Here is a 25,602-nt window from a genome sequence, read left to right as displayed (position 1 = left end):
CAAAATCCTAACGGGATTTCAACAGTCCCCAGTGCGGGCTCGCTCACCTGGGCGCGAAGGCAGCAGGAACAGTGTGGTGCATGAATCCGTATCGCCACAGGGCAGCAAAGGATCTCCAGCAGAACCTGTTGCCCAAGGAAAACAAAGACTTACAAGACAATTACAAATGGTTTGTTTCAGGTAGCATGGCAACCACCCGGCAGTACTGGTCTGTAAAAATAACCTCACGGCAAGAAATAGCCATGTCTGGATGAGGGATGCACCTGAATTTTGACGTCCCATGCACACAAACCACCTCTGACCAGCACCATGCACAGGTCTGGGCTCAGGGGTGGCTGGTGTCTTGCTGGCTGTGCCACTGGGGACTCGGTGGGGCTGTGCTGAGCAGCAGAGACCAGGTTAGTGCTGAAGTGGAGCCACAAGATGTGGTGCTGAACTGAATCCATCAAGCAGATTCACAATCCACAGCAAAAGGCAGGAGTTAGGTCAGCTTCCACCAGTAGTTTTTCATCTCCTCACACATCAACCATTTAGTGTATACTGCAAAATGCAACTGGCATAATTAACTAAGTAGTATTTGAATGGGTTATCTCACTTCAGTGACAGCAAGGATAAATGAGAGCCTTTGGCCTACAAAATACCAGTTAATCTAGCTGAAAAGTAAATCTTGCAAAAGTAAATCCAAAGATAACATATTACTAGACCACCATACATTCCAAGTCCTGCTCCCAAAGATGAATGGCTTCTTCACTGTGTAACAGTCAAGGATTGATTTTTTTTTTTATTCAAATTCAGCTGTATCCACCTAGATCCCACAAGGGACAAGGCAGTATCTTTACCTGCCATGTTATTTACCACTATCCAGCCTTTTATCAAATGGTACTTAAACATTTATCTCTGGGGCTCCTCAGAAGGAAAGAGACTCTGTAGAACTCCTGTGTCTGACAATGTTTCAGAACTTTGTCTCTCTTCCAGTTACAAACTAAACATTTCCTTTCAGACCCAACCAGAGCGTGCACAGGGCATGCTGGTCCATTACCTGGGGGGACACAGCTGTCAGGGGAAAAAAGCAGGCAATGTGCACTGTAAAAAACCTATCTCTATCTCTTTCTTGCTTCTGATTCCTCTAGTTGATTTCTCTAGCAGATATTTTTCTTCCTGCAGTCTGTGTGCCAATGGAGAGAGGGAAAAAAAACCCAAATATCAACACTACCTTTAAGAGCTGCAGGAAAACACTCTTGGTTCTGAAGAAATAGGAATCTTTGAAAAATTTTTTGTTATAACTATGTATATCTTTCAGACTGCAAGCTTCAGATTTTGCAATTTTCATTTTTAAGCATATAATTGTCCCTCAACATGAAATCACAAGCTGTTTCCAGTAAGATATACTGGTTAAAGACAGTGGTGGCTATCTATCAGAACCTTCCTCACAGCTTGACTTCCAGCTCTGTTCTCATTGCTCACCAACCATCAGCACAAGGCCCAATACTGAACTATGCATGGACCCATATGGTGGTTACCTGTATGAGTAAAAAAATTGTACATTGTTTTTCCATATGACAAAGTCACATAAAGGAACTCATCTTCCTGCTACTTGGAATGTGTCAAATGTATTTTTTTCCTTAGTTTCAACACTGTGTTGTTGAAAGAGGAAAAAAATTCTCTCTTTAGCAATACTGGAAACAGCTGCTCTCCTTGTGGGACAGTTTGCAGGACCAAGTGCTCCTTCAATCTGAACATCTTCCATGAGTACTCCAGAATCATCTTACAAAGACCAGATCACTGCACCATGTATTCCTAAATTTGGCTCCTGCTCACAAGAATCCAAACCTCCTTCTCGAACTGGGAAAGTCTCAACAACCCTCTGGGAACATCCTTTGCTGGCATAATGAGGAAGGAGCGATGCCCATTTATTGTGGCCATTGACCGACTTGACAGCTCATACCAGCTGAGCATTAGACCCACCAGTCTTCCACTGCCTCTGAAAAAGTGGCCTTTTTTCACACGTTTTAATTACTGACTCCCTACATAGAAGCTATTTCCTCACAGAAAGGCCATTAACTGGAGCGTTCAGCACAAGATGAAGCCTTTCTGATAATTGTTGCTTGAGTTCGTGTTTGTGAAAATAAATATCATCAGATGATTAAATTAAACACCACAGCCAGCCCGGCTATACACTATTTTCACTTATCATGCAGAAGGGGAGATCAAAGAGAAAAGCTCAGGTAGAATTATCCCAACTCTTCCAAGTTTGGCTGATAGCTACGCATTGAACACACTAATTAGCTTCCTGCTTAGGGTGTGCAGCACAAAATTAACCCTCCCAAAATTGGGTGGTACAGCCATTTTCATGCTCTGTAATCAACTGCATGCAGAAGGATGAGTGTCTGATCTCTGTATAGTAAAGCAGCAGCTCTGCCTGATTCTGAGGGCTCTTGGGCCTCCATCCCCTTAGGAATTTTGTGTGGGTGCGAGGAGAGCTGTGCCTAGGGAACACGAGGAAAGGCTGGAGGCACCCCAGTCCTGCGGGGTTTCTGCCTCCCAGCCCTTCCCTTCCCTCCTGGTGGGCAGCCATGCCCAGCTCTGCGCTCCCGCAGTGAGCAGCAGCACGGCTCTCAGAAGCCCCTGGCACGGGGAGATGAAACAGGAGGATGGTTTCGGAGAGGGACTTTGGCCCAGCACTTGCCTGCTTTGCCTCCTTGGGCCCTGGAGGGCAGGGGAGAAGAGCGAGGCAGTGGGCAGCGTAGTCTGTTCCCACTGCGAGCCCGCTGTCCTCCCGTGAGCACACACACCCACACAACCAGAAAGCTCTGCTATTCTTCTGCTAATGGGATTGGCACCGCTTAAAGCAGTCTGCGAGGGTATTGTCTGCAACCACAGCAAGAGAAACATTATTCAAAGGCTATTCAGGCCCCAAAAGAAGCGGCAGAGCAGAGTAATTATCGAAGACTCTCCATTAACGAGGGCATCTTTGCTCTTTGTCTGTGTTGGTTTAATAAGGGCCACTAATGGGGCCGGGGGAGGGGTGCACTAATGCTTCTAAACAAACCTCCTTCCCTTCCCCACCCCCGCCCTGTGAGGAGAGCTGCCTTTATGGGCGCTGACAGCCGGGCTGGGAGTTACCATATTGCAGAGTGACCTTCGGGAAAACTTAGTGTGAACCCGGCCGCATTCAGCCCCATCCCCACCGAGCCGCTTGGAGCATCGTTTGGGTAGCTGTTCTCTTTTTAGCCTTTCCATATTTCCCGATGCTCGCCAGACCCTTTTGTACACCCCCTGCCCGACCTCTCCCATGTCATCTTGTGACCCTTCATGGCTGGATACTGAGTGGCAGTAATGAGGGACGACAGTGCAGATTAAGTTCTCGCAGCAAAACCTGGGGGTGCTGTCCATTATCCAGCAGCTGCGACTGGGAGATGCTGCTGGGAAGGCACGACTGGAGCAGCCTCCCCTTCCCACCCTGCCAGAGAAGGCAGGCTGGGATTTAGCATGGGCCCATGTCTCCTACCTTCTGGTGATGAAGAGATGGACTGAAGCAAAAGCAGGCATAACCTGTATCCTGACGTTCTTCAGAGCCACTTTCAGGAGCATGCAGCTGAAATTCTTTGGAGGGCTCCTAAACTGCCCCCATCTTCAACCACCAGCTGTAAGGGGCCAGCCAGTTTTTGAGGCAATTTGTAATATTACAGGGTCAGATGCATGCTGGTCACTAAAACAGTGAAATGGGGCCAAGAGGTCTCAGGAGGTGTCTGCAAAAGACAGCACTGAGAGAACTGTAATGGTACACACAAATATGAGTATTGAACGATACAGCCTGTTCCAGGGTGGCGTAGATAGAAGGTTGAGAATTTCTAGAATCATTTTTAGCCAATGAGGAATCTCAAGAACAATAAAAGGAAATTGTTCCCCCAGCATTTGGAAAGGTCTTTTACTGAAGCTAAGTTATGGACACTGTGCTGTTCTATCTCACCTTCAAGTAGACGGTTGTACTGCACAACCAGTCCATGGACTGCAGAGACAGAGCAGTGCCTTTGTGTCTGTACATGTGCAGGGCAGCAGTCTTGGGAACCTCACTGCTGAGCCTCTTTTGTTACGATAAATTATTTCATTCAGCTGAGGTATGGAGTAACAAAATTCTCTGCACAGACACCCACCCAGTCCTCTCCATTTAGGCAACTATCCTGGTGCTAAAGGTTTATCACAAACAGAGGAAGAAAGATATGTGGAGACAGACTCCTCACTTAAACCACCTGACTGGTTTGAAGAAACAGCCTCCACAAAGGAGTTTACCCCTGTTTCCTCAGGGCTTGGCAGTTTTGAAATTTTCATGATTTTTGCCTTTACAACATTTCACCAGTAACTGCATCTCTTCTAACAAAAGAAGCTTCTCTGAGGTGCTCCTCTGAACACAATCTCTGTAGGATAAAAACATCTCAGAACAATCTTGCAAGTCAAAGAAAGAACAATATCCCTTTACACACAGAAAGGTAAGCCTCAGTGAAATTAAATCATACCTGAGGTCATTCTTGCCGTGGCAGAGCTAGGAATTCGATACAGTGCTTTCTCCAGAGTCCTACTACAGTGTATCAAGATCACTGGTATTGCTTCACCCTCTTGAATCACACTTCAGGATCATCCTCCTCATACAGAAAATCTATCCTGTTTTCAGAATTTCCTTTTCACTTTAATCACTTTCTGTTTATATTATATTTTTTCCTTCTTAATAATCATTAAACATGCATAAAATAATGGTTACTAGTAGCACAGGACCTGGCCTCTGGCATGGGTTTTGCTTTATTAGTGTCTTTAAAAGTCCTCCTTCTTTGCCTCTAGTAGATAATACTGCCAGCTTTGTTGCAAATGAAGACAATATTTGAAAAAAAAGCAGTGATTCAGAAGGAAGAACTGAAATGTCATTGACATCCAAAGCAAGGAGAAATTGATGGAAAGGTGAAAAAAAAGTAGGTTTATGGCTTAGAAGATATGGATACCATAAAACAAGTAATTGCAGCATGTAAAGGAGAGGCAGTCAAAGCAGAGATTTGTCATGAGAAGGGGGAGTCTTGAGACCCCTCATGACAGAAAGCTCAGTGAGCAGTTTGTGCATGGCAGGCTGAAAGGAGGAGAGCTCACAGTATCCCATCTCCCAGTGACAGAGATAGGATGGGCAATGAGAGACTGGTGGATCTATTTCTTGGAACTTCAGACACACTAGGACAGCTGAAGATGAGGCATCAGGTACAAAAGAGATAGAAACTCAGCAAGTAAGGTCTTGGAAGCAAAGCTTTGGTCTAAGAGCCACCATCTTGTCTCCAAGTCTTTGTCCAATTTATTCTCCTCAAGGTCTAGTTCCTGCAGTGAGCAGGGAATGACTACGTCAGATATCATCAACCTAGTTCTGTTTAGACTCATTCATTAGCACCTATAGTACGGTACAGAGATATTCTCTCACCACCCTCCCCCTTTATTTATTTATTTTTATTATTATTAATAATTTTACTAGCACTTGAAGCTAACAGACAATGAGTGCAAGTGGATTCCTCCAGGTTGCTCTGCTTCACTCTACTGCTGTTGTTTAAATAAACTATCTGGGATCTGATCTGAATCCTACTAAAACAACGAAAGGACCTTCATTGGCTGTGCAGTTTTGGATTGTGCCTTGAACTCTGTTTGATCTTATTTAAGGTATCTTGAGCTATTTATTCAATTGCACCTTTGTCTTGAAACCCAGGGAAACTGGACTAGAGTAAGGAGGAGTAAAGTATGCATTTCCAGAAAATCCTTTGTGTATGTTTGCAAGGAGAAGACTTATTATATGGGACAGGAAGCAGCTATTAATCTTTGCAAGTGCCATCCTGGTTTTGTTCAATGTAATTTCCCTGCTTTGTGTTTGTATCCTTAGAGCTCTTCTTTCTCTACTAAATAGGTCTTGCTCTGCCAGTTTAGCAAAATCTGTCCCTCTAATGTCCTCAGCTGGTGCTTCCTGCACCTCCTTTTCATTCCTGCAGGCCATTCTCCTGGTAACAGGAGCGCCACAGAGATGCACCCACTCACTCAGCAGCCTGGTAGATCAAGGGTTCACTAGAATAGGGGGGACACTAGTGACTGTGTGACATTTTTGCCTGTCCATGCAGCCCCATTTAGCAAGATTCACAGGCAGGAATGCCACATTAGGGTGATGACTTTCTTCCTTTACTCCTCTGGTATGCCATGGGCTTCCTGTGTGAGTTTAAGCAAGCTGCTTTAGTCTCCACATCTCCATCTCCCTGTCCAGAAAGGGAAATGCTGCTGCAAGGGTACATTTGAGAACACTTAAACTCTACTCTAATAGGGACTGAGAAATCAAGTTTTCATTCACTCCTGTCCTTACCAGAAGTGGCTTCTGTATCCTTGCACCATCTTTGGCCTCCCCGTCTTATGGAGTTATAGGCAGCATTAAGGGATGCAACTGAATGTTCAGTACTCTCGTTTCATGACATGTCTTCTGCTCTTCTCTACCTGCCTACCTTTGCTCCAAGCCCAACTCTCTCCTTGTCTTGGCCTTTTGTGGCCTGTTTTGGTGCAGTCCATGGTTTCCTCAGCTTCCCCATCGTAGGCACTGACCTTATTCTGGTGTCAGGACATTGCTCACTCATCCTGTGAGGTCTTTAACTTGGCAGTAGAGAGGAATATCTGTACCATGGGAGGCAGCTCAGTGCAGAGATTCCCCTATCCAGCACCAATCCTGCCAGTTTTGGGACTGTCAGTGCTGTCTGTGCAACACTTCACTCACCTATCTGTGGGGCCTTGTGAGTGGCCATCCTGCACCCAGAGCCTGGGCCAGTCCCTCTGCATGGTAGCACAATCCTGTGGAGCCTCCAGCCAATTCAGGGATGTCTCACAAGACACTGCTTGCATTCAATGTGGATACAGCCTATGTGAGCTCCTTGCTGGAATGCAAATGCTGTGGGAAGGAAATATTGAAGCTGGAGTGAGAGGAGTGAACAGATGTTTTACAGCAATAACTTCCACCCCAATCCCCCTGGAAAGGTTTGGATAGAGAGCCCTGATCCAGATTCCATCTAGAAGAAGACTGAGATGCCAAAGCTTTCACAAACATAATCTATTGACTCTACCTTAAAAAAAAAAGTCTACAACAACTCACCACTTGTAATTGCTACTGCTAACAAGTTGCTTTTATTTTCTCCTATGGAGTTACAGCCAGACCTTCAGTGTCTGCTTCTGTACTTCTCTACAGTGACTCTTCATGTTAATGCTAATTTAATTAGCAAGTAGCAGAGCAGGGAACTCTGGATGATGTTTTAGCCCTCCAGGTGAGCTGCAGTTCCATCGAAGTTAGAGCAGCCTCAGGGCTCTTTTTCTTTCTGGTGTAAGGGCCAGAGCTCTCAAGACCATAAATGTGGCCCACAGGTATAATTTTCCCATAGCTACAACTGCTGTACAAATATTATCCTGGGACCTAAAATCCTCTTTACTCCATCTATGCATCATGGTATTCATTCAAAGTACATCCAAGAATATGATCAGCCTCAACAGTATGTGTTATAATAGTCTCAGCCTTTTTCATTTTAACTTTTAAAGTTAGGGCACAAAAAAAAAGAAGGGGAAAAGGTTGATAGAATTAACAGGGAACCCAAGTAAATAAAAACAATGTATTGGTGTTCATGCAGATTAACCTTTTAGGTGATAAAGGAACATAAGTTTGTCTTGGGCAGAGGAGTCTCTACAGTGTCACCTACAAGAGACTAACAGCTTTTAGTACTTACTACATCCTGTAAGAGTAAAGCCCAAGCAGTCAAGCTTTACACAACTGTGTCACAAGATACCAAGGAGAAAAGCTTTGGCACCCTGTATCTGAGTATACCCTGTAGAGGGCAAAGTATCTTCTACTCCACAAATCAGACTGAGCTGCAAATCAAAACTGTAGTACTTATTCATAGGTGTCTATGAAGTCAAAGCCACTGTAATGCCTTCCCATCTTCAGCCCTTTGCAAGAGCCCCCCTTTTCTGGCTTCTTTATAACAGGATCTATAGCCAGCAGGACAGCACGTTTCTGGCAGTAATATGCCACTGAAATACTGTGACTTGCATTTGAGTGATTATTTTGTGTCATATCTGACATCACCTGTCTATACGGACCTTCCTATCGGATCTATGACATTTTGCCCACCGTGGCTACTCTGCCGGAGCCCGTGGCCAGGCATCAGTGCCCTCTCCCGGGCAGAGCTGGCCCCGCACGAACGCCAAGCCCGGCTCGCAAAGCTCTGCACTGCAAGCAAGCCTGCTTTGCCTCAGGCACTGGAGCAGTATGATTGTCCTTTTGCTGTTGCCCTGACACTTCAAGTAACCTCACCGAGCATTACAGTGACAGCTGAGCTTCTCCTGAAGGAGTAAGGATTAGCTGAAATATAACTAAACAGATGACAGGTGGTGCTCACTAGGATTGGAGGTCCACACGTCAAGAATTCTGAATGATGAAATGGATGCAATGTAAATTAAAATTTCTTCTGATTAGGGTAATCAGCTAATATATTTAAGCTAGGCTAGTTCAAGTGTGGTTGCATTTCAGCCTCCAAAGACCCCAAATTCTGGTTGCTAATGTGCTGTCAACTGCACTGCTACAGTGACAGATCCCTAATGAAAAACAAGGAGGAGAAGGCAAAAGAGTCAGTCAATATGTTTCACAATGTTACCTTGAGGTTTGAAGCCTCCTCCTTGGGTGCTTTGGAGAACTTTGCTTGGACTACTACTTTATGTATACACACATATAGTAACACAAGTGCTCCTGGTGTTACAGTCCTGTGTGTTCATAGGGATACGAGAGACAACTTATTTCCTCAGAGGAAGTTGGGAAGATAAATCCAGTCACAACAGGGAGGTGCTCAGATATAGAAGAAATTGCAGCTACAGCATTTCAACATCTGAGTGTCTCTGAAAGCCATGTGTAATTTCCTAAGCAGATACATTCAGCCCTTCTAATTTTGCCAGTGATGGAAAAAGGTGCATTATAGTCATCAACAGCACTTTACTTTCCATCTGTGTTTCCTCAAGAATTGTGCAAGGTATCATGATTCATTCTGACTGCTCAAGCCATGAGCTCCCTCTAGCATCAAAAAGGATTAATGCAGTTGGTACCTTTGTCATCCTGAAGGAACAGAGAGCAAATATAAGGAAATATCAGTAAGATGAAAGACGTCTGACTCTTTTCTTCTTTTTTGGACAAAAAAAAAAAAAAAATCAAAAAACCACTCAAAACCAACAAAACAAAAACAAACACCAAAAAAAAAACCGAAAAAAAACCCAAAAAAACAAACCAAAATTCTTTAAGCTAGTTACATGCACATAGGTAAACATTGTCACCCTAAGAATGATGAGGCAAACACACTCCCAGGACGGGAAAAGGCAGGATCTTAGTTTACATCCTAATCCCTGAAATACAGGTAGAAATTGTACAAGCCCACTCTGGTTATTAGCTTTCACAGCAGACCAATATAAACCGGCAAGATGATGATTCTGGCCTTGGAGCTGTGCTCATTGTTTAGATGAGCATTGTCACCAGAAAAGAAGTAAAAAGAGAAAACAGAATGAACCCAGATAATAAGCAGGTGAAATTATCCTTTAGAGTACTTCAGACCACAACATTCCAGTTGGCCATTTAGAGCTTCTCTAGTCTTTCCTTCCAATTTATAGCATTTGGGAGCAAAACAGGATTGTTTCAGTGGTGTTAGAGCTCCCCTTCCCCAGGTCTACTACACTTGAGTAAATCGTGTCAGTGAGAAAAGCATCTTTGGGCTATGATTTAAATCTTTTGGAGTGTGTTGGCAAGTTTCCTTTCCCAGGGCCAGGGAAAGAAGAAGCCATGTAGCCAACATCTTTTTTGGTTGCATTTGGGCGTGGCTGTGGCGGTGACAAGCACAAACATGCTAAAGCCTGTATCTCTGCTCCACTGACTATAGTATTTCTGTATTTCTGTTGTGCCTGGGGCACGGGAAGCCACTCTCTATGGCACAGCAATTCTCTCAAAACACAGAGAGAGCAAAGAATGTCAGAGTGAGGCAAAACTCCTAACAAGATGGGAAAGGTCAAATGAATTTGCTGCTACACACAGTTGCTGGTGAAAACTGCAAGCCAAACTAGAAGTAACACCAACCTTTATACCAGTGCTCAGTAGTTTAGAGAGCTCCTTCTCTCATGCTCAGAAGCCACAAATCTAGTCCAGGCAGGCATTGCAGACCTCAGTTGCTTGTGACATTCCCAGTGATTCTGCACCAGTGTCTGCTGTCCTGTGTGGTCATCTTATTGCAGGGGCTCCATACTGTTGCCTCCTTATCTCAAAAGTTTCATACCTATTGGTGTTTCGCATAGGCAGCTCCTCAGAGCACTGACTCTTCTTCACAAAGCAGCCAACTGACTCCAGTTCCCGTCTCACCCAGCCACCACCCTCTTTTATAGCATCTTCTTCTCATTGGTTACAGCTGTGGCCTGGTAAAGTCAGGCCTGTTCCTAATCTTTGCTAATTGGCCCAGCTGCAACTCTTTAGGGGTAAGATTACTTTCTACACTGTCTTTATTTTCTTATATTCTATCCCCCAACAGTCCTGTCTTTGACATCCGAGTCTCGTCTTTCATATACATCCCAAGTCCATCACTGCTACCAATATTCCAGAAAGATCAAGCACCTCATTAAACTCCCTATGAGGCCTCAGTTTTGAAGAAGCTTATGCAAGAAGAATCTTTCTCTGTGTTAAATCCAAACCAATCCAGTCTTGCTGGGATGATCACAGACTTCATTCAAGGTTGCAAGTTGCAGAATAAGTGGCACTGGAAATCCAGGAGCCTCTCCTTCTCTCTTCATACAGTCTGAGATGCTTTAACTTCATGCACTCATGTTGTGGCCAGAGAGTCCCAGTGACCCACACACAAGACACGTGTTGTGTCTTTTCTTAGGAAAAGAAGAGCATTGTGCTAAGCAGGGACACTGCAGCCTCTGCCATACCCCCTACTGCCAGGGCAGGGGGAAGGACTCACAGGGTGAAGTGCAGGGCAATCAGCTGATGTGGAAAACCAGGTCAGGCCAGGCTCAGATAATCACATATCTGCCAGTGCTGATACTCCAGAAGTGGTGCCTAATGATGCTGGTAATTGCTTAGAGCTCATCTACATTTACAACTTTGGCACTGCCTCTCCCTTCAGTGCTACTTCTTCTGATGTCTTACATGCACCACCTCACAGACCTCCTGTCTGATTGCACAGGCCACCAGACTGCAACCCCTCCCTCTCCACCTGTTTGCAGAACAAAGCAATGCTGCACACTGGCTGACAGAAGATATTAATACAATTTTTCACTCCTCAAAAATCTCACGACGCTCCCCTGTGTAAAAATTTTAAATATGTCAGCTCTTGGCTCTGTTTCTGGGTTTAAACAAAACATTTATCATGGACTGTTATCTTTTTATCATCTCACTGCTATGTCAGCAGCAAGACACTGAATAATGAACACAAAGTACTCCAGGCATCTCAGAGCAGTCAGCATCACTGCCTCACACCATGCTATCTTTGGCTATGATGCCAGTCAAACTTCTCTGGAAACCTGTTGAGCTTTGTAACATTATGCCCAAAAAGCAGTGTTTCTCTGAGTGCAGAGGTGGCTCCAGTGTCTCTTCTTTTTCAAAAGAAAATGGAAATTCTGGGCATTCAAAATTAAATACAAACCTGGTTTCCCTACTTGAAACCATTTAAACTGCAGTCAGGAATCTACAGCTCATTTCAAAATAGTAATTTCATTGCTAAAAACTCCTGACAACTCTCAAAGAAATGGGAGCTCATCAATTCTGAAACACAGACAAAAAGAGCAAATACAGCATGTGAAGTGTCTCTCAAATGTCTTCTGATAATTATCAATAACATGTAACTTCTACTATTTGTTAGAAAATATATGAAATATCATATCTTGCCATGAAGTACTTGTGTCTTATGCTCTAAGTATTAACTATTAACTTATTTTAACTTACTCTACATAAGAGATCAGATAAAACAGACCCTACAATGGATACACAAAGGAAAGAACACCAAATAAAAGCCTGACAAAGCCAACAGAAACCAAAACCACCACAGACTGGCATTTTAGAAAGTGCTTTATTTCCCAGTTCTTTCTGCAATGCCTCACAAACATTATTTTTGTTTGCAAGATCAGAATAAACATCAGTGTACCACCAAAAGTATTAGGCTGTAGTTAATCTCTGAAACTTCTTACCTTACTAATGTTAATTATGCTGGCTGACTTTATGGTACATCTTGTTAGCACCTGTCCCCAGTGAAATTTTTTCCATTTTTGTAGTTATTAGCTATTCTCACTAGCAATCTCTCATTTTGCAAAGGAGTTCAGAAGTCTGAAATAAGAGGAATGGAGAAACTTTTGTTCATAGATTAAACTAGATGAATAAAAACATTTCACTATGAAAACATCAATCTTTTTGAATCTTTTTACAATTGCAACTGATGAACCCTAGGTCACAGCTCCTGAAGATGCTAGATTTGGTTCCAGTGTAGTCTGCCTTTTTTTTTTTTTTTTTTTAAGATGTTAAATTCACTTTGCCTGATCCAAGAAAAAATCTCAAGTTTATGGAATACTTGAGCACAAAATATTTTTGGTAGCTATGGAACATGGATAATCATGGACTTTTCCAGAGCAGCTGGTGGCTAAATAAAAAATGAATAATTCCTTTCCCTTCTATAAAACTTAAAAAGAAAAGAGAATTGCCATATGTATTACTTCTATGGCCCTGACAGGGCCAGAAAAGCTTAACGAATAAATTATACACAAATAAACAGTAAGACAATAATCAATAATCAGTGATACAATTGGAAGAAAATACTTGAAGTTACAGTGAAAGTACAATTCTTTCTGAAGCTCATCTAATTCATTATCAAAGAAGTCTTTTTCATCCAACTGTTCATAAACAGTTTTATGGACAACTAACAATTCACCATGTTCCTTGTAACAGAGACTCTTCCCTTTATAGAGAAATGTGAAGAGAGAAGATGAAAAGATTAATTTAGCTAATGTTAGGAAGCTATCCATCAATTTTATATTCCATTGCCCCCATTATAAAGCAGTAAGTGCATCATAGTACCCTGACTAGGTACCCTTGGTGTCCAGTGCCAGGTATTTTCCAAAGGTGGTGTAAGAACTTACATATAAAACTTACCCTCTAAAGGAAGTTCCCTTCTTAATCAGGAAAATTACCTCTGGAAAGCACAAGAATATAAATCTCATTGCCAAACTCTGCTTATTTCTTTTCCCAAAGTTAACAGCACTTTCACCAAAGATGCCACTCATCACAAACTTTGCCCCATTCTGAAGCACTGCTAGACACAAGACTGGGGAGATGCCACACCGTTAGCACCTATAAGAACAGCTTTACCAAAGTATATAAAGTAGAATCTACTGCTGCAGCATCCTCTCCTCAGAATGACTCTCCCATGCTCAAACCTGTAAAAATATGTCTGGTATTGTTTTCCAGCTGAAATGTAAGGGATTAGACATGTTCCTGAGTTAATTCTCCACCTGAGATCTACTCCAGTGAAGTGAGTATGCTGGACTTGAAAGGCCTAACCAGAATATGTCCAGAAATGGAATTCCTGATTCAGACACGGTACACTACTTCCTTCACACAAAATTAATTCTTAAAAATAAAAAATGAAAGGCAATAGTGACTTGCAGTGATCAAACAGGCATCAGGATTTTCCACCATGACTTGTGCCCAGATGTAAATTTCAATATTTGAATCAATATGAGGAAAGCTAATATAATTTATTGCCAATTAAAATGGATTAAAGCACTGAGAAACAAAAGCAAATTCAAACAGCACATTCCCTTCCCATTGCCCTCTTTCCTTAGACTCAACTTTGAGCCCCAGCTTCTCTGTCTCCCCTCATCCAAGGCAGCACAAGGCAAAGAGAAATATGGGCATTGCAGTCTGTAACAGCTCCTTTCTGTTGCTCCATCATGGTCCTCTCCACAGGCTGCAGTCCTTCAGCAGAAGCCTGTTCTGGCATGGCTCCTCTGCAGTTCCTTCAGAAAAATCTGCACCTGCTCTGGCATGTGATCCACTGTGGTCTGCAGGGAACACACCTGCTCTGGCACCTGAAGCAATTCCTCCCTCTCCTTCTTCTCTGACCTTGGTGCTGAGAGAGCTGTTTCACCTTCTTCCTCACTCCTCTCTGCCATGCAGCATTTTCCCTTTCTTGCAGACCCCTCCCCAGAGGTGGCCCAGTTTCACTGATATGCTCAGCTGTGTCCTGTGTCCATTGCAGAGCTGCCAGGAACCAGCTGTGTCCTGCACAGGGCCACCCACACCAGGGCACCTGAACTCAACACAGAAGCACAAACTCAAAGTTGAACATTAAGAACTTCCTGGCCATCTCCTGTGCTCTCTTTCAAGCTGTGCCCAAACAGTCATTTGTGGGACACAGTGGGGCAGACCCACACACTGAGCTGGGCTCACAGCAATAACTTTGTACTGATAAGGTGCTGGTGCACCAAGTGCAAGACACTGCTGTCACCAGCACAGCTGTGTATTTGTGCTGGCCTGTGTGGAAATACAGGTGCAGGAGCAGAACCTGTGGCAGGTGCTTCCTCTGAGGACTTCTGGAGTGAAGGGGCAGTGGAGCTCACCCCAGTATTTCCCACTCCTTAAGCAAAATGCAATGATAGCTTACTTTTCAAACAAAACCCCCAAACAAAACTGAGGACAGAGAAATTTTCTAAAATGATAAATTTGTTTCTGTGCTGCTCTGAGTATGAGAAAGAGGCAACAGGAGAAAGGCAGAAAAGTCAAAAATCAGAACATGTTAAAACTATTTCCCCACTCCCAAAAAGCAATGAGTACAGTGGTAGGAGACAACAAAAAATATGGCTAGGCCAGTGAGAGGTAATTTTATGGCTTGTATTATGTGCAAAGTTAGAGATGCACTAGCACCTGACATGAAAAACCTGTGCAGCCAAGAAATTATTGTGAGGATATTGATTTTAAACCAGTAAAGGCCTCTTTCCACAGATCATCTGTTCTCAGCAGAAGTCAGGTGAAGAAGGTTCCCACTTCCTCCATCTCCTTCCACATACAGAACAGCTCAGATGTGATAACAGCTTTGTCAACAGCCAAGACCACGGAGTTATCAGACCAGTTTGCATTCAGAAGATAACCAGCACACTGAAGATAAAAGCAAAATACACAATTAACATTCTAGCTTTTATCAGATGTGAGCTCAGAGCATAAATAGTAACAAAATCAACAATTAAAAAGCAGTATATTAAAAAAACATTTACCATCTAAAGTGAGCCATTTCAGCAATAAGAAATTGCCATCTTCAGCTGTAACTTTGAGAGCTTTCTATCTCCTGCAAGCAGTTTTTCGCAAACTTGTCTTCCTCTTCTGTTCTCTGCTCTGGTCTCTTGACAGTTATCTGGAGTACTCTCAGAGGTAAGGGATCCTGAGAAAACAGCAAATGAACCAAGAGATAAAAGTGGAAGAGAAGGGGGCAACACCTGCACACTTCTGACAACTGAAGTGTCCTCTGTTAGAAACAAAATTTCCAGTTCTCTCTCACATTTAATTTTAGCTTTAAAAGAAACAGCCCTGCAAAAAAGTTATATTTATGTAACTTAACAGTGACCTGAAAAGGCAAAACTGAACTTAGATCTATGATAGATTTTTAGGCCCAACTTGTGATTAATTTGCAGAAGCACTGTTAAACTGTAAGCTGGCTGTGGGGAGAAATTGAGATTTGTTTTCTTCTCACTGCTGACTAGTGTTTGTCAAGGAACATTATTAAGAAAAAGTATTGTGTAAGGGCAATGCTATGTAAAGAGCAGGAATGCCTACTTTCCATTATATTCTTCAGTTGCTTATTCCTTCTACCAGCTCCTATTCCTAAATTAAGGACACTTGAGGGTGACTGTTCTAGGCACTCCCAACTGTCTCTACATTTTCCACCAAGTTTTCATACACAGAGACTTTATCTTCCCTTAAGCTGGAAAGCAGAATTCCATGAGCCATCCTTCAGGAGATTAATATCAGCAGCTTTGTATCAGGCAGAAACACAAATGCAGCTGTTCTTGGGAGCTGGAAGATTTATCTTCCACTCAACAAGCACTGCAGAACAGGAGCATGGCCTCAGAATTTGTCCCTAGCTCAGACAGAGCTCAGATTAAGATCAAACTCACAACAAAAGGCTCTCAGTTCATGAGACTTTACTATTTTTGACACCACTGGTATCACTAAACCAATGCAAATTCCATGCACAAAGAAAATTTGCCCCATCTAGAACTGATGTGACAGATGTTAATCAACAAAAGGTGGTGTGCAGAAATTGTTACTGGCATGCTGTCAAGTGACCAGGTAGATCATGCAAATGAAAAAGTGCCCTCACGTGATGGGACAGGTGTTAACTATGGATTCTGGTGTTAGATGCAAGACACTGAACACAGCACAGATGGAAGATCACCTACAAAGGAAGAAAAGTGCCAAACCTTTCAGGCTCTAAGCATGGTGGTTTTGAGGGGTAGTTTGGAATGCTTCATGTTCTGGATCAAAAGAAAAAGAAAGTGAAAAGGCTTTGGTTATTTTAGGTTATTAAAGGGTTAGAAATATACAACATTATTAAGTTAAATCTTACTCTGTAAAAACTGTGTATCTGAAAGACTCTGGATAAAAGCTCTCTGCTGTTTCTTTATAAAAATGCTTTTATTTACTTTAATAAAATGCACAGAGACAGTAAAGAGATCAAGGAGATGCCACTGGCCTACAGTTTCAGTATGACATGCAAAGATGGCAATGTATGAATGAGTATTCATTAACATTTTAGGACACACTCATAAAAACATTGAGATCTGTCAAAACACTAGGCATTTTGTTGAGTAGACCAGAGAGTCAGCAATAATACTAATATTCTGAAAAGGAAGATTTACTTTTATTCTCTATTGGAAAATTCTCTTCCTCCCACCAAAGAAAGTGCATTACATAGAAGTCATGTCATCAAATTTTATTCTCCTCTGTTTCATTCCTGCAGGTCCTCTCACAAGATCTTACACACTTTCATGCTCTCCATGTTCCTTGAAGGCTTGTAGAACTTCTTGAGTGGGCAAGCAGAAAGAACAGCTAAGAGACAAGTGTCAGCACAATCACTGCTTGTCAAGGCTGCTTTCAGGACTAGCACAGACAATGTCAGTCTAGCACAAGGACACTGGCACTGAGCTCCCTCTCTCACTGATCTGCCAACACACACCTGTTTCTGGCTCTCCTACTGCCATTTGATTGCCACACCCAATTATGTTCTAAATAGTATCTACAGAACAGAAACTGTTCTCCAAAGAGCAGAAATATTCCTATGATCTTTCCTGGAGCCACTGAACTGTCAACACTTGACCAAGGGAGAGAGCTGAATGTTTACAGTATTTTAGTGGCAGTTTATGCTGTATTGACACTGTCCTGCTATAGAAATCCAGACAAATTAGACAAATGTCCAAATGGCAGATCCAATAGTATGTAAGCTTTTGCCCTCTAGTTCCTTCCTAGTGAGGACCCAGAAATCAACTCTTGTGAAAGCACTATACTACAAACAGATTTTCATGATGAGCCATATCAATCCCTGTTAGAAAAAGGATCAGGAGGAATGAGAAATTTAATTTGCTCAGAACAGCATGCTCTTGTTTAAACAGGCAGAATGCCATTAACAGAAGCCAGTACATGCCAAATGACCAACTGAGCCACGCTGCAGAGAGTGAAGGATGGTTGTAGTAAAAACATGAATTCCAATTACCCACATTAAAAGATCTGACTACATGTGCCCTAAAATATCTGCATCATTTAACCACAGATAAGTGTAATTAAAATAGTATTAAAGAACTATGTGCAAACAGCTATAGTCATATCTCCATTTTATTTTGAGGTATATACATCTATATATGTATGCATATGCATTTTAAAACTACAAAGTATCCAAAGGTAACTTTTGTGAGGGACTATCATATACATGCTTTTGGCAAGGTGTCTTCTATCTATCAGAGGCTAAAGACTACTGATGAGAATTACTCCCATAGCTCCTATTTTCCTGTCCAAGGAAGACTCCTTAAGACAAGGACACTACATGTAAAGCTTTCCATGCTTTTAAAACCCCTTCTGTACAAGAACAGGATGGGGTCCTAGTTGACAAACATGTACCAGTAGTTTGTATGATACAGCAATACTATTTATGATCACTCCTTTGAAGACTCTTCAGAAAACACTTCAAATCCCTTCAGAAAATAAACATTTCATTTGTCATATGCATCAGAAATGGAATGGGATACTAAGATGTAAGAGCTTACATTGGAAAAAAAACAACATATGCACACACACTCCTGTTTATTTGCTCTTCTCTCCTTTTCCCCCCAGATCATGCCTTAGCTGCTGTTTTTGGATAGGCCAGCTGGATAGCTTCTTACCTAAAAAATTAACATCACCTCTTTTACACAAGACTTGTTTCATTCATTAATGAGGTGCATTGTTTTGGGGAGAAGATAATTGTTACTGATGGGATAGGCTCTGAAGTCTATTCCTACAAGAGCTTTGTTCAGAAAGGCAAGGCAGATCAAAGATGATTTTCTCATCAGAGACCTATAAAGAGCAGTAACTTTCCCCACCATCCTCAGCTGTATCACACTTTCTATCCCTAATGGAACAGAATCTTCCTACCTAAACATCTGAGAACCTATCTGCTTGAATAGGCTTAAGGGAGAAAATTGCACTTTTGCCAACAGACAGACAACTTAACAGGCATCTACTACCCACAGCCAGAATCAGGAATTCAAGTGGTATGAAAGAGGTCAGCCCTAACAGCTGGCAGAAACCATCCTTTCCTCCTTGTTTTATCAAATCTTTTCAGTTGCTGTGAATGTAAATGGTCTGTAAAATAGGGCTCCTTCATACTCATCCCAGTAACAATGATAAACCCCTAAGCAGGCAAATAAAAAACCTTAATGCAATTTAAAGGAATATATGTACTTATGATTGTGGAGAAAGAGGGAGAAAAACTGATGGGGCAAAGCTCACCAGTTTACCTGCGCAGTGAACTCAGCAGCTCCTTCAACAGTCCAACAGTGAAACACTGAGAATTGGAGGGCCTGAGGGCATGGGATTTCTGTGGAAGCCTTAATAAATCTGAAGAAAGAGACATTTGGGCAGATACTGAGCTGCAGTCAGTGGGATGAGAAAAGCAGCAGGTTAATTCAGTTGGAAAGAAAAGGTTTGTTTTCCTTGGTAACAGGTAAAGAAAAAGAGTCTACAGCCCTGGGCTGAAGCTCCAAGAGGAGTTTCTTCTTTATATCAGAAGCTAAGAATGGGCACCTCAGACTATGGGGAGTCATTTATCTGCCTCTGGTGCTCACCAAAACTGAAGCAGCTTTTCTGTTTTTAAGGGCAGGGCAGGCTTCCCTTCTCTTCATACCTTTAAATTCCTACCATGAACTCACACTATCCACTACTGGCATAGAGAGGACTGGATAGACTCAGGAACTGCATTGAGCCCTTGGGCTCTCAACCCCAAAACCCCCCAGGCACAGCCCCCATCTGCCCTCCCAGCAGGAGCCTTGCTTTTCAGCAATTTCTTCCACCTGAAGTAGTTCTTCCACCTGAAGCTGTCTTGTTCTCCATCATCCTTAAAATCCACTGCCCTGACAGAGCTCTTGCATTTCTCCCCATGAGCCCCCACAGCCACAAAATAGACCAGTACTTGAAAAGAACAAGTAGTTTACATTTGAATAGGAATATTTTACATTAAGTTACTATCGAAAAAAAATATACATACACATACATGCACAGATATTTGTGCCTCTAAATTTTGTAGAAACTGCAATAATTTTGTACCACAAAAAAGCACTCATTACCAGTATTAGTTTCCATCCAAGAGGGCTCCAGTCTTGAATGAGAGCTATAGATATGTACCTTTTTACACCTTCTCTACATTTTACCAAAAGGTTATCTTTGCATGCACATACAGAAGCACATCTCTTCTTCTAAAGCAACTAATCATTCTTACAGACAACCAACAACAATAACTGGATAGGATAAGATAACCAAGGATAACTGGAGAATCAGTTGTTCATTTACAGTACTGTTGAAGGTCAGGAATTCTAGATTTTCAAAATAAGTGCTTGCATACAACAACCACAAGAAAAAGTAAACATCTGCAATTCCAACACAAAGTAATAACCAAGTACTCTGCATCAAGCTACATAGATTACTCTGAAAAATCAGCCTTGAGTATTCTATTTAAACAACTTTAACGATTACACGTGGCACCATTTACTTCTGATTTTTTTCACATACATAACAGTCTTCTCTGTAAAATACAGGTGGATATTAGTGAAAAAATACATTAAATCAAACAGAGACTGGACATGGGGGTGAGTTCATATTCTTCCTTCAGCAACACGCACAAAACAAATGTAAAACACACTTTGAAAAAGAATTATTACATTAAATTAAAATAAATGACACACTAACTAACTGAAATATGTATCTGGAAGACAAAGAACTGAAATTCTGTAAAAATTAAGAAAACTGAAAACAAAAATGTGAGTATTGACTCAAGAATCATTTAAAATAAATTTTCCAATAAACAGAATAACAGAATTGCAAGTCTGATCCCCAGCTTTTAAAAACAACTAATTCTTTATTGCTTCTTTAAAATTCTTGCAACTTTTTCTTCTATTGTTTTCAGAGGACTATGCAAATCAGGATAGAATACGAAATTAATTTCACAACCTGCAATTCAAGATGGTTTTCTCCAGTTGTGAGCACTAGGTCAAAACCATAAATACCACCAGAAATACTGTGCAGCACAGGAGGAAACTGTAGCTCATGGTGGAAAGAACTGCACAAACCAGAACTGTTAATGAGGGAACTAAGCAAAAACTGATGGAAATATAACTTGACTTTCCTTAAGCTTTTACTCCAATCACAAATGTATTGTCTGCTTAGAAGAGAACTAAAATGGAAATAACCTCTTGCTGGTAATCTTTAGCTGTAATTTTCTTCTTTTGAAAAGAAGGATTCTCAACAATGAGGAAAAATTCTCAAAAAAAGAGCAATATAGGGAAAGAGAATATAGGTTGGAATGCAATAGTTTAAACTTTAAGAAAAGCTGGCCACAATGGAATTATTGAACACAGCAGCACAGAAGGAGGTACCCATTCTGGTATGCAGTTTTTGAGCTGGAAAAGAGAAGGGGACTGCAGAGTGAGTGCTCCACAACTAACACTGCAGCAGACAACTTCCATCTGGGAGATATTTTGGCAATTAGCAAATCGACCTACCAAAAAAACCACCAACAAACAAATAAGGCAAGATTAAAAACACCAACCAAATAAATAAGTGCCACAGGTGAATCTTGTGGGATTTTTCCTACCTAGGAATGAGTAAAGCATACCATAAAACAAGTCAGTGTAGATACTAAATATTAGAGGCTCCGAAAAAATGGAGATTTTTTTTTAATGCACTTGCCTGATAATACTGGCTCTTGTTTAATAAGAACATAATCCTGTTGGAAAATTCTAATGGGACCTAACCCAGAAACATTAGCTTTAAACAAATAATATTTATAATGTTAGTTAGCCTCAGAGAAGTTGATATATGTTAAGACTGAGATACAGCACCTAACAGATTTTGCATATAAAAGCATTTGGAACTCAAGTTCAATGTAAGGCTTTTGAAAGTTTAAGCTTTAAATAAAATGAAAAAATAATTTTAAATCGCCACTGTTTAGAAGATGTTTGTGAATGCTTGAATGCAAGGTAAAGTAACAATTTTAAAATGTTAATATTTTGGTTCATATAATACTCACAACGCTTTCTTCTCCACATAAATGAACTAATAAATTTCCCTGGGGTTATTTGTTTGCTTGTTTTCAAGTCTGAAAAAGAGAGAATCCTCACACTGGATTCTTCCACAGCATGCAGAAAAAGCCCCCTATTTTATGATCAAGCTCTCAACTAGTTAGCAGGAACTAATAACAAAAAGGCTCCTATTGCTGTATAGAAACTACTCTGAATGCTGCTCTAGGAATTCAACATCTGAAGCAAACAATGCAATTGCTTAACTTGATGTCTATGTTGTTATCATTTTTACTTCATTTACAGCTTTAAATTGATTCCAAGTTATTTGTAGGTGTGATTTTTTTTTCTAAATGTCTGTTACATTACACAGCTCAGTGCTTGTCACTTACTATGGCTTTACCTCAAATATTACTAAACTTTAATTTTTATCACATTTTATTTTCTAAAGATTCCTGGTAATTATTTGAATTGTACAGACCACATAAGTCTTAGAATATGTCACCTTTGAAAAAGATTAGTTTATTTTCAGAATGTTGTGGTGACAGCATACTTGGACATAGTGCTTTGATTGCTTCCTTTGTTTGCTTGGGCTTCTCTTTGTTAGGAATGTATCCACAAGCCCTACATACCAAACAACAGCAGCTTAAATCACTTTTGTCTGAGCTGATAGCTTCAAGTGCACAAAGAAAGAGGTAGATAAGCTGAAATGGCAGCATCAATCATTTTCCATGAGAAAGACTCCTACATTTAGTTGTTATGACCAACTGCAATTACAGTACCGCTGCAAAGGAAGGCTGCATGCATCAATGAACCTCATTATAAAGCCAGAACTTAAGTTCAAAGGTGTCAAGTCAAAAACATTCACTGTTACAATTCACACACTTTTCTTTATCATACAACCTTATGTTCACCTGGAAACCTCACCTTTCTCCTCTCCTTGATCTTCACACCATTAACATTATGATCAGGTCAAAGTTGCATTTTCTTAAGCATCCATGTCCTTTATCACTTTGAAGTTTAGCATCCTGGACCTTCCTTTTGTCACAAAACCATTACCATACTGATCCACTTTGCTGTTGGATTCTGTGATCTTGGAGCTGACAGATTCTATGGTCTCTGTAGTACAATAAAAGTCAAGGGTTTCAAGCAGAAAATGTGAACCCAGCATTGTGATCCACATTCTAAAGCTAAGGAATTAAATTGTGGAAGACCTTCAGAAACAATGAACAAAATGGCCATTTGGATAGAATTCAAATTACTCAAAACTTGAAACAGAAGAGAGAGGTGGTGTTCCATGGGGCAACGGAATGACCTGGAGTTGGCAGTGAGCCTCATCAGTCCAAGCAAAACAGCTTTCTGTCAGAAGTACTCTAAAATATGCTTATTCTGAAAGTCACATAGAAATTAAAAAAGAATGGCAGTACTTTGAGAGCACCTGCCTTTCCTTCCAAGACATTTAGAGTTCTCCAATTTGAAAATCCTTCCAGGCTTCACGGGTGAAGGTGAAGAACTATGGTGAAGAACTGTGGCAGTCTCTGATTTTATCTGTTTCCACAGACAATGCTTTCTCTCTTGGTTCTTGTTTAACTTGGCTCACACAAGTAACAACACCCTCTGTATTTTCTTCAGCTTAAAAACAAAACAAAAATCAAACACTGAAGTTTTAACTCCATTGACAACGCTTTAGCCCCAGTAACTGTGCATTTAAAGGAAAAATATTTCAGGAACTCAAGCTAATAGTTAAGGCATATATGAAGTTTACTGCTTTTTAGCTTGATAGCCAGTTATGTCACCTACTGTGCTCTAAAGCATTGCAAGATGACATGAACTTGCTCCAGTAAGGCTCCCCTCAAGTAACAATATTTAAACCAATTTATAAAAAAAATTTAAATGTTTGGAGATATAAAATCCCTTTCACAAAAAACATCTTTCCCCTTTCCCACAGAAAAATAAAAAAACTAGTTAGAATTGTCTGAAAGAAGTCTCTCTTGGAGTTCCCCACTATCAACACATTTGTCTCCTTTCTTCAAGACACGCAGAACAAAATCCACTGTATTTTCTCTATTCTATTATTGACATATTATTGAGAAAACTACAACTTACTAAGTGCTGGCTGGCTGTCCACAATCCGTACTGGGATAGTCTGCGCATCTCCCAAGAGAATCTGCTGCACTCCTCCTTCCAGGCTTCTGGAGTCATCCACCCCTTCAGCTGGCACCAGCTGGCCCATGGCAAGCAGACTCTGATCAGAGGCAGGCAGAGCCCCAAAAGCAGGCACAGCAGCACATTCTTGTGTCAGGCCAGCACCTTGCAGAGTGTGGCCCTGAGCCAGTGCTAGAGAATGGCTGCCTACTGCACCCCCCAGGGAATCCAGGAGACCTGCAGGGCTGGGAGGGGAATGGTTATTTACAGCTAGCAGGGCTGTTGATCCGTTTGTCGAGGTAAATGCTGACTGCAGCTGTAATCCCTGTGGAAGAGAAGGCAGAAGTACCAACCTAGCAGTAGTTACAACAGAAGGAGTTTGCATTTAACAGCATGTATTGCCTAGGTGGCTTCTGACTTCCTCCTACTCATTAACTCTTCTGAACACTCAATCCCAGCAACTCTAGGCTCAAAATGTACTTGAAAACAATTAGGACAATGGAATCCAGCACCATTTAGAAAATTGCTTCTGACCATAAAGTTCTAATTTTGGATTGATGTTCAGTTTCAGATCATTCCCCAGTACTGTCCATTCCCACAAGAGGTGGGTACTACAAGCTAAGCACACTGCTTTAAATAAAATGATGTGAGATGGAGTCAGGCTGTCCTCAGAAAGAGAAGAAACAGCAAGTAGAACAGAATCTTACTACAGATCATTTTTCTAGGGAAAAAATACTGCATTTTGTTGGGGTTCAGGAGATATGAAGGCAGATTTTCAAAGTAGTTAAGGAAGAGGGATAAGAGAGCCAGCTTTGAAGGGAGATGAGCTTTAAAAGAAGCTCTTTTAGCATGACATTCTTTTCCCTCCCTCTCCAGCCTTTCAACCTGCATGTTTACAGCTCTGAGCTAGCAGCAGTTTCAGGATTTTAAGATATTTTCTTAAGAGCTGGAGAAGGATTTAAAAGGAATAAACAAGATTGTCTTATCTCCCTTCAGTTTTGCAGCATTTTCATTATGAAATGACTGGACCGTGGAAAATGAACTTGGTTTGAGGTAGAAACCCACTGCTTTTATCCTCTTGGTTTTGCCTTCACAGGAGACCCTAACTTCAAAGTGCCAAGAGATGGTAGTGGGATCCCCTGCACCACAGCTACCTGGTAAATGTGACATGCAAGAGTAACCAGAGTAAGAGCTGACAGCTACTTCCAAGTGCGTGTTACCCAGCTATGTTTGGGATCTGCTGAGAGCGAACATGCTGTTCTAGCTTGCCTCCAACACAGCATGTTTGATGTTCTGTACATGACCTGACTGTACCTGAAGCTGTGCAAATATCTTGGGCTGAAGTGAGGAGAGTGAAGACAGCAGCTGAGCTGTTTCTGGTACCAAGGACTCCCCGCTCTGGTTGGATTCTGCTTTGGTGATGACTGACTCGACTCCTGAGCTCCCTGTGGTGCCAAAGTGAGGAAGCAGACAGTTATGACAAATCTCTTCTTCCTGTTTAATAAAAGCCTCCACTGTGAACCAAATTCCCTTCAATCTCAATACAGATATACAGAAGACATACATATCCATACACATATGCTGTTC

General features: G+C 41.5%; 2 protein-coding genes across 16 annotated transcripts in view; both read right to left on the bottom strand.

The window, feature by feature from the left end:
* Positions 1-15,209, bottom strand: part of PLEKHM3 (pleckstrin homology domain containing M3) — a 94,280-nt gene extending 79,071 nt beyond the window's left edge. For 3 of the 7 annotated variants that reach the window (XM_074548274.1, XM_074548277.1, XM_074548280.1), the window contains exons 1-3: positions 12,253-15,209; positions 2,687-6,943; positions 48-125 (exon numbers count right to left, since the gene is read on the bottom strand). The gene's annotated coding sequence lies outside the window, so the exon portion shown is untranslated. Of the gene's footprint in view, positions 1-47; positions 6,944-12,252 lie in introns of all 7 variants that reach the window. The other 4 variants (XM_074548276.1, XM_074548279.1, XM_074548275.1 and 1 more) reach the window with 2 other exon arrangements.
* A 121-nt stretch (positions 15,210-15,330) lies between these two features.
* Positions 15,331-25,602, bottom strand: part of CARF (calcium responsive transcription factor) — a 31,234-nt gene continuing 20,962 nt past the window's right edge. For 5 of the 9 annotated variants that reach the window (XM_074548281.1, XM_074548288.1, XM_074548282.1 and 2 more), the window contains 6 exons: positions 25,330-25,460; positions 23,977-24,340; positions 22,798-23,502; positions 19,099-19,198; positions 16,531-16,584; positions 15,331-15,491 (listed from right to left, as the gene is read on the bottom strand). In XM_074548281.1, coding sequence (XP_074404382.1) covers positions 23,384-23,502; positions 23,977-24,340; positions 25,330-25,460 — 614 coding nt within the window. In that variant the 3' untranslated portion in view covers positions 15,331-15,491; positions 16,531-16,584; positions 19,099-19,198; positions 22,798-23,383. Of the gene's footprint in view, positions 15,492-16,530; positions 16,585-19,090; positions 19,199-22,797; positions 23,503-23,976; positions 24,341-25,329; positions 25,461-25,602 lie in introns of all 9 variants that reach the window. The other 4 variants (XM_074548285.1, XM_074548286.1, XM_074548284.1 and 1 more) reach the window with 4 other exon arrangements.

This window comes from Zonotrichia albicollis, chromosome 10 (assembly GCF_047830755.1).
Source record: "Zonotrichia albicollis isolate bZonAlb1 chromosome 10, bZonAlb1.hap1, whole genome shotgun sequence".
Lineage (NCBI taxonomy): Eukaryota > Metazoa > Chordata > Aves > Passeriformes > Passerellidae > Zonotrichia > Zonotrichia albicollis.
This window is presented reverse-complemented; position numbering and strand designations above follow the sequence as displayed.